The 16395-nt window shown below is 34.8% G+C and overlaps 1 protein-coding gene and 1 long non-coding RNA gene across 2 annotated transcripts; one reads left to right on the top strand and one right to left on the bottom strand.

Annotated features, from left to right (window-relative positions):
- Positions 1 to 4677: 4677 nt before the first annotated feature.
- LOC104890572 (small heat shock protein, chloroplastic) lies at positions 4678 to 6186 on the top strand. Its single transcript, XM_010676112.4, has 2 exons — positions 4678 to 5026; positions 5686 to 6186. Exons 1-2 carry the CDS (start codon positions 4777 to 4779, stop codon positions 5991 to 5993), a joined length of 558 nt encoding a protein of 185 aa, XP_010674414.2. The 5' UTR covers positions 4678 to 4776; the 3' UTR covers positions 5994 to 6186.
- Positions 6187 to 11102: 4916 nt separating this feature from the next.
- On the bottom strand, positions 11103 to 12768 carry LOC125497050 (uncharacterized). The gene is made up of 2 exons (XR_007273600.2): positions 11648 to 12768; positions 11103 to 11480 (listed from the first exon to the last, which is right to left on the bottom strand). It is a non-coding gene; the product is annotated as an uncharacterized LOC125497050 (long non-coding RNA).
- Positions 12769 to 16395: the final 3627 nt, after the last annotated feature.

The raw sequence follows: 16395 nt of genomic DNA, 5'->3' as shown, positions 1-16395 counted from the left end.
TAGGGTTGCTGGTTATTGAAGGTTTGCGGCGGGGATATTTTGGGGGCTAGATAGAGGAATTTTTTTTTGTACGTATAACTTAAAAGCGAAAATGAGAGCTAGCAGATCGATCAGAAACCGTATCGTTTTTTTTATGTGCTATATTTTTTTTTAGATTCGATTTTAAAGTTCATTAACTATCTGCATTTATGTACTTTCAGTAGTATTTAAACTATGACATGATACATAAGATCTTGTTAGTTTGTCTGAATTTAAAGGGTTTTTTGTGGGAAGGACAAATTAAGATAGGGTTCTTAAGGGGGAAGCACTGCTTAAAAAAAACTTGGAAGGATTTTCATTATGATTTTGTGGAGGAAGCACCATATTATGATTTTCAGGCGAAATTGTCAACTTTCCGGCTTTGGCAATTGTTTGCCTCCAAAACCTCGTTTTTTATTTTGTCTTACACTCATCAAACCCATCACCTAGCAGATGTTCTCTTTCCTCCCATTAACACCATATTAGTCCTTCCTAACCATAAAAAATCAACCTTTTTCATTTTCGAATTATCAATAACCTTTTTCTCTCCTATGTCATTTGTACTCGCTCCTGTAAAATTGAAGATTATATTGTCCTTCCAGGATGATCCTGTCTAGCAAGATGAGCGGATTTTGCTATAGAACGTCCTAATTGAATCCCGCAAAAAAACATCCTAAAATACACGAACCTCAAAAAACCAAAGGAAGGACAAAATTAATTTCATTGTAATGAAATTAGAACTAGCCTTAGCTTGGTGAGAAATTATTTTAATGATTGAGTATCTTAGTTGAGGATGAGAGCTCCAACTTCAATGGTGTGGAATTAGGAAAAATTGGGGGAAATTGGGGAATTTGGGGAAACTGGAGAATTTGGGGGGAACTTGGGAAATTTAGGGCTTTTCAATAGTAAGAAGGGGTTGAGTATTCGCCTGAAAATTAAAAAAACGAGGTTTTGGAGGGAAAATAATTGTGAATGCGGGAAAAGTTGACAATTTCGCTTAAAAATCGTAACGTGTTGTTTAGTTGCCAATAGAGATGGCAATGGGTCATGGACCCGACCAAACCCGCTAGGACCCGACCCATTTATAAGGGTCTGGGTCCATATATGCTAGACCCAGAACCGGCCCGCGGACCCATTTACATATTAGAAAAAAAATTAACCTAAAATCTAAGGTTTTATTATGAGTTGTGATTTTGTGAACTCGTTAGTATTGTAACTCCATCCAAGACTTATAACTTTGTAAGTTGTAACATTTTTATATTTTATGAGTTAATTCTTAAAATTTTGTTTAGAGAATGCTTTGACCTTGGATACAAGAACCTATATATATTTGGGAGAAAATTTTTAATTACATATATTCAAAAATGTGATGAAAACTTAAAAACTAAGAACGACCCATTTAGGACCATGCTAGGACTCGTGGACTCCCTAGACCCAACAGATCTTGGTCTGAAAAATCTAGGCCCAACGAATCTGGGGCGAGTCTGGGTCCGGGTCAAGGTGGACCCAACGCAGACCCGCCCCATTTCCATCTCGAGTTGCCAACGAATGTATTTTAATTAGTTCTTTCCTTCAAAAGAAATTTTGAGTGGTGCTTATACTCAAAAATTCTATTTTAATTGGTCCGTCCTCAAAAAAACACCCAATTTAAACTATGACAAATTTGTCTTTTTTATAATGTTAACTTTCATAATTTTCTATAAAACTAATAATATTATGTGTGTCTAGCAGATAAACCGTGAAAAAAATAAGCTATGTAGTTAAACTAAAGATAGAGAGAGTAGTTAATATTAACTAGATAGAGAGAAGTTAATATTAGTATATTTAATAATTTTAGAATTTTTTTTGAATATAATAGATTTTCCTAGGACCCCTTTTCACAACTATAACTTTTTTAAGTTCTTATGTTTTAAGGATTATTATTCCTTAAAAGAAAAAAAGGATTATTGTGTACCCCCTAAAAGAAGGATTGTTATCTCCTTTTTTTCTAAAAAAAAAAAGGATTACTATCGTATTTGATGCCTTGCCTTAATCCTGAACAGAATGACTTATTACTCGATTGAATCTGAACCATCAGTTTGCGACATCTACTTCTAAGTTCTAAGTAGAAAAAGTAAATTCTAAAGGAAAAGCCTATAGATGTGAACGATATTGCTACTTTGCTAACTAGGGCTATACAGCCTACAGCCTACAGCCTACAGCCTACAGCCTACAGGTGATGAACACCTCTAAATCTAGAGCCAGGCTTGCCAATTGCCATGGTAGAAAAGATTGAAAAGAAGAGTAGAAAAGAATGAACATATGTGAACAAAAAGAAGAGTAAAAGAAGAAAAGACAAAGCTGAAATATGTTGCTACTGGGCACTGGCTACAGAGAATGGAATCCGATCAAAACATTACAATGTTATGTTTATAGCCGGCAAAATAGACTCATACTTGTTGACTCGATCCAAAATATTCGACTCGAAACCCGTTTCTCACCCGAAATAACGACGTGAAATAACCCGGCCCAAATAAAAATAGGCCCGAACCTGAAACTACCAGACCCAAATTGACCCGATAATTATGACTACAACCCCAACCCGACTCGAAAAGTTGTCATATTAGTTACTTTTTAAACAAATTTAAGGAAAATATTATCGTGAAATACTATATACGATTTAGCCATTATCCATTAATTATCTAATTTACTCTCATTAGTCTTATATGTGTTTTATTTATTTGAGAGATCGGAAACCCGATCCAACCCGACCTGATATGACCTGAAATCTCATGTAGCCGTTATTAACCCATATTCGAACAAACTCGATTGAACACAAAGTTAACCCGACCCGACCCGTATTGACCCGTTTGCCACTCAGACACCACTTATAGGAGCAAAAACTGAATTACTAATGACCGCCCTAGTTTTTACTCTTTAACGTCCTAATGCATATTTTTATACGTATAACATACTTAAAAGTTTCATACTCTCTCTTCTCCAGTTCTCCTTGTACTACTCTCTGTGTCTCTTTCTCTCATACCCTCTCATCTGCCCCTTTCCCACTCATCTTTCCACCATTGAAGAACATGAATGAAGTACTTAATTAAGTTTGTCCCACCACTGGAGCAACTCTAATATAATTATAAAATCAAGAAAATATAGTATAATTACTTTTTTGAAACTCTAATTTTTGTAATCCTAAATGATAATATATTCAGAATCTATCTCAATTCAACACGAGTCGAGCAAAAAAAATACGACAAACAATGAAATCCGACTGAATCCGACTCATTGTACTTATGCAGCCTCAATATCCACTACTATAATTGCAACCAATTCTAGTACTCTTTAATAGTTAATCTTTCAGTATTTGTCATGATAGTATATTATCACATATTGATGTACTTTCGTGATTATTTATGAGTATCAATGCTGATTGCTGCATATATTCTCTCCGTACGCTATTAGTTTACCCCTTTCTTTTACACACGGTCTTAGGAGAAATAATGTTGTGGATCATAGAAATAAAGAGAAACTACTCCCTCCGTCCCAAAATATAGTTCCCATTTCCACTTTAAGTGTCCCAAAATATAGTTCCCATCTCTAAATTTAGTTCCACATTCTTCCATAATTTGTCTAAGAAAACCGTGTCCAATCATTTATTTGCTTCTTGAATTTTGTTTTTTCTTTTGTTTATTCAACCAAAATATTACAATTAATGCTCTTTCACCAATTATTCTCCATTGTCTCTCCTAAAATCATCTTTTCCCATACAATATTTATTTAAATAAACAAAAAAATATTTACTATCCTCTTAGATTCTACTTGCATAAATTACCGTAAAAAAAGGGAAATGAGAACTATATTTTGGGACGGAGGGAGTATTATTTTATATTAAAGTTGAATGTATGTGTAATGAAAAGTTTGTAGTCCCATTCCAAAAATAGCAAAAAAAAGAAAGGGGTAAATTAATAAGGGACACCCTTAAAAGGAATACGAATACGGGTAAACTAATAAAGGACGGAGAGAGTATATTGCTATCAACAATGATCATAATTAGAGGTGATCATGGGCCGGGCCGGGCCGGGTTCGGGCCGGGCCGCGGCCAAAAAAATTTGCCCATTGGCCGGGCCGGGCCTAAATTCGGGCCGAATTTTTGTGTCCGAAGCCCGCTATTTCGGGCCGGGCTTAGCGGGCTTTTGCGGGCCAAAACGGGCCGGGCCAAAAAATAGACTAAAAAGTCGTTTTTAGCTTGCCCAAAGCCCGCCCAAAAACAAAAAAAAATGACCGGGCCGGGCCCGGCCCGGCCCGCGGGCCGAAAAATTCTGCCCAAACCCGGCCCAAAAACGGGCCGGGCCGGGCCAGCGGGCCGGGTCATGTTTGATCACCTCTAGATCATATGATGAGTAGTACAATATATATTCATATAATAGACAAGATCTTGGTAGCCTGGATTTGGAAATGATTAAAGAAAGAAAACTATAGCTCAAGTAAGAATAAATTACCTTGTTGTAGATCCTGTCTTCCCCTTTTTGTCAGGAGAAGTAGCATAATTTAGCATACTTTGGTTAAAGTACATCTACATTGGGAAAAAAGAGGCTTCTCTCATAATAAAGAGAAATTCACACATGAAAGATACAACCTTCCTCTACTACTATAAATAGGTTTCCAATAAATGAATAAACATACAACTTGTTATCTTTAGATCATTTCCATTGTTTTCAACTTTCAATAAGTTTATTATTCTTAGTAAGTTCTCTAATTTAATTATCTTCAATGGCAAGCAATGTCTTGACATGTTCTGCTTCAGTTTTGGTGTCGAACAATAGGGCACTAAAAAGCCCATTATCAATTGGGTTGGGCCCATGTTCTCTGGTGTCCTTAACACCACCATTGAAGGCTCCTTCTTCAAGGCCTTCTGGCCTGGTGGTGAAAGCCCAACAAGGGGGAAGTCCAAAGAAGATGGATCCATTGGTAGCTGATCACTTTCACAAGAAGGTTGCCCTCCTTGATACCTCTCCTTATGGTAAATATTACATTCCTTCAACTAATCAACTACTTTTGTTAGCTTTTACTTGCAAAATTATACCAATTGTGAGCAACATTTTGTATATATGCATCATTTGATATTTCTTCATGGTAGGAAGTTATAGTTGATGCTGTAATTACATACATTATCGGTTTTTTTTAGATATGTAATACTTTGACTTTTACATCTTTCACATATTCCACTTGATCATATTTTTCAGCTAATATATAAAAACATATGTTGTTAGCCTATTATGTAAGTATTATGTTGTGGACATTGCTACACGTACCCACCGGGTAGACAACCAACTACTAATAGAGGATTAAAAAAATATTAATTATGTTGAGTTGGATTCTATTACTAGAATCCTCAACAAGTCTTTATTAATGGTGGGTAGTATACCCGATGGGTAGACTAAGTTTATTTCGTATTAGTAAGCACAAAGTCAAAATCATTTAAAAAAAGCACAAAAGTCAATGTGTTGCAATTTCAATCATAACTTAGTAGCTTTATAGTCTACTAGGTGAAAGAGGTTAAGTTTCTTCTATATATATGTATAATTTCATCTAATATGAATGTTCATCGTATAAGATCACGTTCTAAGCCGTAAAAGCATCAATTTCTACTATAATTGTGTAACACTTGTATATTTGTAGTACGTACTCCTTGGAACACTAACGAAGACGAGCATGAGATTAGGATGTGGTTCGACATGCCAGGACTTGCAGCTGAAAACATTGATGTAAATGTTGTGGATGATTTGCTTGTGATCAAGGGAGATGGTGGTGTTGATGCTTTTGGAAACAAGATTTTTAGCCCTTATGATAGTAGGGTTCAACTCCCCCTTAACTCTTGGAAAGAAGAAATTACGGCTGTGTTTAAAAATGGTGTTCTCTACATTACTGTGCCTAAGATCACCAAATTTGAGCATAAAGTTATTCATATTCCCGTGAGATCTGTTTAATTTATGAGATATCTTAACTATTGTTTGCGCGCTTTTAAATTAAAAATGTCATCTATATGTTTTGAGAGATTCATTTCTAAGTGTGATTAGAAGCTTTTCTATGAAAAATTGCGACACTTTGTAATAGAGAAGCTTTATGTACTTTATATGCTTTGAAGTTTGAAGTATTATAAGTTGCACGGCGTTTTGGTTATGTCAAGTGTTACTTTACTCATTATCATAAACACGGTATGTGGTTATCTCAAGGTTAATTTTTTTTGGGTGTGTAAAGAGGCCACGCAAGGACAAGAGATGATAATCAATTTCAAAATCTCATAAATCGGCAGAAAAACTCTAATCAACTGAGTTATTCCTCCCTCTCTAGTTATCTCAAAGTTATGATGTTTTATAAGCTTTAAGCTAACTAAATTTGCTTCTTAATCAGCGAAAACTACTTTGATCCCTGAACACAAGTTCCTATCACCGACTATGACAACATTAATCTTCATTTGACATCCTAAAATATAGAATGACCTATTAAAAGCAAGGAATCCAAAAAAAAAAAAAAAAACCTTATGAATAGTGTTATGAATCTCTAACATGACATGTTCTTAGAAAAGACGTCTCAAATCTCTTACTTTATAATTCATGATCTTACTACTAAATTATAATGTGTAATTATGACAAAATATCAACCCTAAGTTATACATTATTTTTTATAACTACGACCATATATATATACACCTTTGAAAATTTCAGTTTTCGGGAAAAACTAAAAATTACTCAATCTGTCTAAAAATATCCGAACACTTGTTTGAACACATGTTTTAAGGAAATAAGTAATAATGTGGTTATCAAATGTTATTTTATTAAAAAGTAATATGATATGACTAAGTGGTGTACTTTTTTATTAAAATGATCATAGAAATAGAATTGTGGGCCGAAAGATGTAAAAAATTAATGCAAAAAATAGAAATTTTCAAACTAATCTGACACAAATAAAAAAGAAAACTATTCAAACTATTACGAAAAGGAAAGAGCACTTAATTAAAGAGTTCATATTCAAATCTTGAAAAACCTATAGTATTTTGGTCTTTATTACCAAGAATAAGATACCTTAAATTTTTTGGGCTTTCACCTTGTGTTATAGGCTTTCACCTTTGATGGTTACGTGATTTTAAAGTGAGTGCACCCAATTTACATAAATCAGGTAGACTTTTACATAAATATAACCAAAAAAAAATAAAAAAACAGAAGCTCATGATTTGTGTCCCATGGTGTTACGTGAAGAAGGAGATATACTCCGTTAATGAAAAAGCTCCAATATTTGTCACAACAAGTACTAATATTAGCAACCCACATTCCAAGAGAAGACTTAGGGCCTGTTCTCTTCGGCATAAAACAACTGAACTGAACTGAACTGAACTGAATTGAACTGAACTGAACTGAACTGAATTGAACTGAACTGATCTGAACTGAACTGAACTGAATTGAACTGAACTGAACTGAAATGAATAGTGATATGTGAGAGTAAAAGTATTGTCAAGAGCTGAACTGAACTGAACTGAACTGGTCTGAACTGAACTGAACTGATCTGAACTGAACTGAATTTAACTGAACTGAACTGAATTGAACTGAACTGAACTGAATTGAACTGAACTGAAAATAAGCTGGGGAGAACAGGCCCTTAGAAGACGAGATTACCTGGAGTCTCACCAAAGCAGGGAATTTCACTGTAAAATCAGGTTACTGGTTCTTGAATAATGATCAAAACAATCTTGCTTCTAACATCCCTTTCTGGAAGCCTTTATGGAAAGCTGGCTTCGTTCCGAAATGGAAACTTTTCTTATGGAAGATCTTCAATAACGCGCTTCCTACAGCGGATAATCTCATCAAGAGATCGATTTCGGGGATTAACCCAACTTGCAACTTGTGCAAGTCAAAAGCAGAAACTCTATCTCATCTGTTTAGAGACTGTGATGTTGTCCAAAGAATATGGATTGGGTCCATGGGTATCAACGCAAACAATGGAAATCATCTGAACATTCAGGAGTGGATAAAAAACTTTCTCCATCTTTTCAAGCAATGGAAGAAGGAGGATAGCACATCCATGGAAATAGAGTTCATCTCGACACTCTGGGGTATTTGGGTTCACAGGAACGAAATCATTTTCAGAGAAGTGCAGCCAAGCCCGGGAAGAATCATGCTCATTATCAAAGACCACATTCTAAGATCGATAAATATGGAAAAAGACCAGAAGCATAAGCTGAAAAAAGACTCTCAACGGCTAACTGCGGATCATTCCAATTTGCGTCAGCATAGATGGGTAAAAGGTAACATGGACAATATAAGTGTACAAACAATTGTAGTCGATGGAGCTTGGAAAAAAAATGCAAAGACGAATCAATGGAAAGCAGCTATAGCTTGGAAAAATGTTAACAATGACCCTAAGGAGGAAGCTGTCACAAGGATCTTTGCAACCTCGGCAGTTCAGACGGAAGCCTATGCGATTCTTAAAGCATTATCAGATATGGAATGGCGAACACCAGGGTTGATAATCAAAACGGACAACTTAGAGGTTATTAGAGCTCTGCAAGTGGACTCTATCACAAATAAGAATATAGACAGCATCATCAGAGATATCAAGAGAATAGCTAATAGTTATATATTTGTGTCTTGCGTCAAGGTAAGTAGAGAAGAGGTTAGGTTAGCGCATCATCTTGCTACCTTAGCAAGAAAAAGCTAAGCACCTCTTGTATTTTATTGTTTACCCTCTGTCAAAAAAAAAAAAAAAAATGACTTCAAGTCATGCGATCAAATCCCATTAGAGGTTCTTTGGAGGTGAGGTTTTCCATTTTCCTTACCATCCCTCTCCTTCTACAGAGTCTGACCTACAAATCAAACTGATTATACATGTGCGAGGTGCCACTTCAGTTAGGTCCTTTATCATACCAACTAAAAAAATACTTCCTCCGTTTAGAAATAGTTGCACCATTTCTATTTTGTGCACTATTCACATCTTACACTTAGATTGTCTTTGGTGATTTATATTTTAGGAAAAACATAGTCATGTGGGATCTTGTTAGATTTGTCTCGATGTAAAATTTTTTAATATCAACTTTTTATAATTTTTACTTATTGATAATTAAAGATATTAATGGTTGAAATCATACATCGGCATGCGTGAAAAGTAGAAACGGTGCAACTATTTCTAAACGGAGGAAGTACTATACTAGGAGAGATATTATTTTCTCAAATCATCAGTGATTGGTAAACAAAACACAAAAACAAAAAGTGTGAGACGAATTCATGAGTGAAAGTAGTGGTGTTCATAAATGAAGATAATTGTGAGGGAGATGATGTTGCGGAGTAAAATTGCTGCAATTCAACTTGCTCATTCTGGTATTCTTTCCAATTTTCAATTTCTATTTTCTTGTCGAAATTACAAACATAAAACAACCAATCATGTTGATGTTGATGTTGATATTGATGTTGATGACCGTCAATTGTTCCTAAAATATGTGAGACATGATTGTAAATTAGGGTTTCACAAGATTAATCATCCCTTTTCTCTCTTTCATTCTATGATATCTTTGACTCCTCTTCCTTCTATTGTTGATTTCTGTATGCTATTTTAATGGGTCATTATCGACAAAAAGTTTCGATTATAAATATAATACCATATGAGAACGATAATTCAATTCAACGTAATCGAAGCATAATTCAGCGCAATCAAACCGACAAAAGACATATTCCAACAAGAAATTGTACAACAAAATGTACTCGATTATGCAATCAAAGGAAGTGAAAGAAAGAGGAAGAAAAGCAAAGACTTATATCGGAACCCTAACCTTTGCTGTTTACGATAACACCTTCACGAGACCAACATGCCAGATAGGCAGATATACACCCAAGTGCATGTAGAGCATGGTGCACCCTTTTCTAAACTACGTCGTTTTATCATTTTTAGAGTCTATAATTTTAAAAAATTATTATTATTTGTTTCCTTAAATTTTGCAAATAAAGATTCCTTTTTCAAATTTAAATTTAAAAGGTATATGTTCTTTTATCTTAAGTGTAGATGTTCATTTACTATATGTTCTTTTCATTATAACATTTGTTCTTTTATAAATATAGATTTACACGTTCTTTAATTTTAAGCTGTGTGTTCTTTTTTAGAGTAGAAAAGTTGTTGAAAAAAGTTCGTGTTCTTTTATATTAACTGTATGTTCTTTTTGGGTGCACAATGAGCATTGTGCACCCTAGTCCATAATCCACGCTTTAATTTTTTCCTTGTGAATAAGGGCGAAATTTGCTTTTTCTTGTTTTTTGTAGGGGAAGGGAATTTGACAATTTGTCTTTTCTTTGCTTTCATTTTTGTAACGATAACTAGATTTATTTATGGGTAATGTTACATGTAGCCCTAAGGGCTACATATAAGCATTAAATACATTTCTTTAAATGGAAACAGTTTAAGAATTCAAGAAACATTTTCACATCAATTGAGGTAATAAATGCTTGATTCAATATTTTATTTCCATTTTAAGCACCTTATACATAGCGCTAAGGGCTATGTATATCATTTTCCTTCTATTATTTACTTATTTCTCAACCTATTTCGAAAATTACGTATGATTTTTCAAAATTTTAAGCTAAAAATTATCAATAAATAATCACTAGTACAGAAAAGGCAATTTGCGTCGGATGTGAGGCGCCTATTTGCGTCGGACTCTGGTGCGACGCCAAAGCCCTCGACGCAAATGATTCAGAAACAATCTGCGTCGTATGCGGAAACGACGCAGATGGTTCAGCTATTTGCGTCGCACCCGTATACGGTACGACGCAAGTGAATCTTACCAGCCCCAAATTCCATCCCCAGCAGCCTGATTTGCGTCGCATGAATCACTATGTGCGACGCACATTGATCTTGAATGAGTGATTTGCGTCGCACATGGTGAAGGGTGCGACGCAAATTTCTTTATAACAAACAAAAAAAAAAGAGTCCACTATTCCAAAAGTTGAAACAGGTAAAAAAATTCCACCATAATCATTTTCTACAATCGCTCTGTTAATTGAAACTATGAAACCAAATTATAAACTGATAAACAATCTAAACTTATAAAAAAGAAATCAAACAAAGTAGAATTATATTACGCAAATGAGAAACTTGTACAAATTATACAAAATACGCACAAATTCTGTGTTTCAAAAAGAAAAGTTCACCATCAAACAACCATAAAAAACCAGTAACCGCCGGAAAGTTCGCACATATTCTAGATCTAACACAGAAAATAAAAATAAGCAAATCAACAAAAGGAACAAAAGTTCAATGACATAGTTACAGAAATTACAAAAAACAAAACGCTTCATCTTCATTTTGAGTTCGCTACCGTCTTCGAGGACGCCGGCAACAAAACTTGAAACAAAAAAAATTCCGCCGGCGAGAAAACTACCCAGATACCGCATATTTTTTCTCTCTCGCTGGTAATCCATCGACAACAGTCCGCACTGAGAGCTCACAACAATGAAAAACATCAAAAATGGAGGAGAGAGAAAATGGCGTAGATAAAAGAATGAATTTTCAGATCTGATAATTAAAACATAAAATAAGATCTAAAAAATTAAAAACGAAATAGACTACAAAATTAATAATTTCGGAGAAAAAAAAAACGAACCTGGTGGTTGGTTCTATTCGTCTTCTTCGTCAGAAATTAGATCTACAAAATGAAAGAGTTTTCGAGGAGAGAGAAGTTATCATCCATGGTGGTTTTCAGATGCATGAACTGAGTTTTCGCTGATTCTTCAATTTTCGTTTGTTTCAAGTTTTTTCGAGTAGAGAGAAGTATTAGACTACTTTGTTATGTGAGTCGAAATTAGATCTACAAAATTAAAAAGAACTGAGTTTTCGCTGGTTCTATTCGTCTTCTTCGCTGACCAAAGAAAGTGAGAAGAACCAAAATTACTCCATAACACAACCTGGGTTTCGCCATTTTTTTTGGGGTTTTTGTGTTTTCGTGGGTGTTTTTCTTGTAGAAAAAAGAGAAATGGGTAGCAAGAAAATGTTTATGGGTGTTTTCGCTGAAGAGAGGGAGGGGGTGAGGGTGAGGGTGAGGGTGAGGGTGAGGGTGAGAGAGAGAGAGAGGGGGTGTGAAGGTGAGAGAGAAAGAGAGGATTTTGAAAAAGAGGCGCTGGGTTGTAATGTTCGCTGCAACTTTTTTTAGGGTTTGAGGATATATTTGAAACACGGGGCTTTGTGTTGGGTTGGTAATCTGCGTCGCACCATGGGCTTCATGCGACGCAGATTACTTTGTTATGTGCGTCGCACCATGGGCTTCATGCGACGCACATAGATGATTTGCATCGCACATTATTTAGATACGACGCACATAGTTCGTCTTATGCGTCGATTCATTGTTGCATGCGACGCAAATAGTATATTTGCATCGTTTCCGTGTTTGTGCGACGCAAATGGGGCGACGCAAATTGACCTTTTTCTACTAGTGAATATAAACAATGTTTTTACAAAAAAAAAAAAATCTGATAATATGCTTAGGTGCCTAATTTAGATGTCTGATTCTGGGTGAGGCCGGCGCCTGACCAGCGGAGCAAGCGTCTAAATTGGGCGCCTGACCATAGGATCAGGCGTTTATTTTGCACGTTGACCACGACGACGGAGTTTGTTTTCTCTAATTGGTCAACGTCGGTCAATGTATCATGTCGAAGATTCTACTATTTTCATATGTTATGATAGGGTTTAGTAAAAAGAAAATGAACAGTGAATAAAGAAGTGGGGTGGGTTTAGTGTGAAACTTATGAGACATGGAAAATGAGGGAAACAAACATATGCATTTTTGTAGAAAAATATAGGGTGTTATTTAGCAATACAAAGGATCTAGTTATCATTACCAATGATTCTTGGATCCAATACTCCACTGTATGGTTCCTATCTCCCACATGGGAGGAGGGGGGTATAGGGCTTGTGTGCCTCTGTGTGAGTGATCCTGTACGAGGACAGTCTAAAGGATTTTTTATTTTTATTTTTTAAGAGAGGAAATTTTTCTTACCGAGAGATTCTCGAAGGGACTGAAAAGTGAAAAAAAAAGGAAAAAGAAAAATAAAGAAATGTATTTAATGCTTATATGTAGCCCTTAGGGCTACATATAACATTACCCTTATGTTGAATAGATGAAAATAGTTTTGAATATTTGTAGCTTAATGTAACTGTAGTTTGTATCCTTGAGAAATAGTATATAGTTGTTAGGAGTATTAGGCCATAGCCCATTAGGTTAAGTTGTGTTAGGTTAAATTTATGTTATGTTTCTCTATATAAAGGGTTGTAATCTTTATGATATAACACAAGCCATAATAACATCATATTATTCTCTCTATTCTCTCTCTAATTTAATATGGTATCAAGAGCGGGTTAAATCTTGGAATCATCAAGAGAAATTTCCTCTTGCCGGTGGGTTAATAGACTAAACCTACCAGCAGGATTCACAAATTAAACCATCACAAAAGCACAATTTTTTTTTCTTCTTGTTGGGACGTATGGTGCTCACCGCTTCCACCATTATTTGTCCAAAATTCTTGTGCCACCAATCTACAAACTTGCAGCAAGTGTTTGTTGATCTCATCTTGCATGCAAGAGATTTTGTTATATTTTACTATTGCGGCACCTTTTCACGATTAGCAGTCCAATTCTTGGACTACAACTTCTCTTTATTCTAATTTGTCCTTGTGTCCTTTTTCCATTATTTTTCGGTATTATTTTTGGTTTGGTATTCTGTTCAGATCTGTTTCAAAACAGACTAGTTTCTACAAAATATCGATGACGTTCATTCCATCGAAATATTTGTTCTTTTGTTTCTGTGATGATGATCATTCCATCACAATTTTCACAAAAATTGGTTCTTTGGTCTCAATTTCAGATCTGTTTCAAAACAGATTGTGAGACTTATTTCGGCTCTCCGTGTGTCATGAGACATGGATTTTATTAGAAGCGGCTCTCTGTGTGTCGTGAGACATGGATTTATGGGTTCTCCTTGATTTATGGGTTCTCCTTGTACCTTGAGACGAGGTTTCTTCCTTGAAGAATTGAAGATTTGAAGAATAATTGAAAATTTTGAGTTTTTTTTCCCTAATAATTGTGATTGTCCAATCGTAATGTTCGTGTTACTGCCGTTACGATTGCGGGAGGGTGTTAGGAGTATTGGGCCATAGCCCATTAGGTTAAGTTGTGTTAGGTTAAATTTATGTTATGTTTCTCTATATAAAGGATTGTAATCTCTATGATATAACACAAGCCATAATAACATCATATTATTCTCTCTATTCTCTCTCTAATTTAACAATAGTAGATATAATTTATTTAGATAGTGGAAAATATAAGTAAATAATATATTAATATTTGAGTTTAAATAATATATATATAAAAATAAAGACATGCGCCTAGTTTGGACGCTTGCTCCCCTGGTTAGGCGTCTGAATAGATGCTTGCTCCACTTGTCAAGCACCTATTTCAGATGCCTAAGCAGGGTGCAGGCGCGTATCTTAGATGTCTTACCAATGGATCAGACGTCTGTTTTGGGCGTCTGTTGATGGCCTAGGCGGATTTTTTAGTCGTTATTATTGTATTGGTTTAGTATTGGATTTTTTACTGTCTAATTTTGATATATAATATATTCAATAGTTGAAAATATATCTAAAATAGTAGATCATACATGTATGCTTATTAAAAGGTTTCATACTCGAGCAATGATAGAGACGAAGTTAATCGTCATAGTAGATATAGGATAAGTGAATACTTCAATCCGGTTAAAGAGGCGGTAGAATATCTTTACGAAATCGTAGTTTCCTTAGGTTTTGAATTAGTTAAAGAGTCGTATAAGAAGAATGCTTCAGGTCATCAGAGGTCAAGTTATGTGAAATGTTTTCCGAGGACGAGATACAAGTGGAATAAGGCGGACCCGAGAACTGTGAAAAGATCTAATACGTCGATAAAGTATTGTAGATGTCCATCTCGGATTAATTTGATTTTGGAGTGCGCTGGTCTGTGTTGATTCTCGACATTGAATATGTTGGCACTTAATCAGTAATATGGAAGAACTTTCAGTTGTTACTTAGGCTATGTTTAGTTCACCTGAAATTTTCTGATCTGAACTTATCTGATCTGATCTGAACTTATTTTTTCTGATCTGATCTGATCTGAACTGATCTGATTACAAGATCTTATCTTTTAGATTTTTCTCAATATATAAGAAAAAATATGTCATGTGGGGTCTTGTTTGATTCGTCTCAATGAGTACTTTATTAATATTCAATTATTATAATTTTTACTAATATGTAATGAAAGATATAATGATTTTTAAATATAAGCATAATCTGAACTGATCTGATCTGAACTTATTTTTTCTGATCTGATCTGATCTGATCTGATTAGATCTGAAATAAGCAAAAATAAGGTGAACTGAACATAGCCTAGTGCCAGATTTTTTTTGGTTAGTTATTTTGCAACATATAGCACTTGTGACTGAAATTGTGGTAGTACCAATTTATTAGGGAGTGAATAATTTCCAGTGGCTCATTAGTGATGGATCTTTTTGCAGTAGTTAACTTGTGACTAAAATTTTCGACTGAAATTATGTGAGTATCAAATGAGGGACTGGATAATTTTCGGTGGCTAATTAGAGACCGATCATTTTTCAATAGTTACTTTGTGATTGATATTTGCGACTGAATGTGCGTTAGTAGCTAATTCAGGACCAAAATTTTATCAGTGTCAACTAAGTGGCGGACATCGGATATATAATTAATTAGCAACTGATTTTTGAGTGGTCGCAAAAATCCGTCGCTAATGGGGCTCTTTCTTGTATAATTACATATGTATATTTAATTGTTGATAGGGTAGATGATGAGTTTGTGTCTAAGTTCATGAAGAAATTCTATATAGCTTCATCAACCCTTCATATCGTTAACAAATAAACTTTTTAAAATAATTTTGCTCAATAGCACATCAAATTTGATATGGAGTGGTATTTGATAACATTGTATAACACTTTTTTTCTAGATAAGATCAAGATCTCTTGCAAGTAGGAGGAGAATTTGGGGATCACACCCTACAAGGGCAATAATCGAACTCGTGTCGCAGGGGTAAAACTTAGAAAGAGAAACTCCAACCAACTATGTCAACCTTGATTCTTATCACATACACATATAAACATTAATATACATATTTCTTACAAGATTATACATAAATCTACTTGTCTTAACCATATCCTAAATACTTGGGATAACCATAACATGAAACATGTGATCACTTTGTGTGTGTTTTATTGGGAGAATTTTCATCATTACGTACGTACCTATTTGGTTCTTTGCTTTTCTTTTGAGTAAAGAGCAAAGAATAATATGAGGAATGATGAGT

This window comes from Beta vulgaris, chromosome 4, assembly GCF_026745355.1.
Source record: "Beta vulgaris subsp. vulgaris cultivar EL10 chromosome 4, EL10.2, whole genome shotgun sequence".
Taxonomy (NCBI): Eukaryota; Viridiplantae; Streptophyta; class Magnoliopsida; order Caryophyllales; family Amaranthaceae; genus Beta; species Beta vulgaris.
This window is presented reverse-complemented; position numbering and strand designations above follow the sequence as displayed.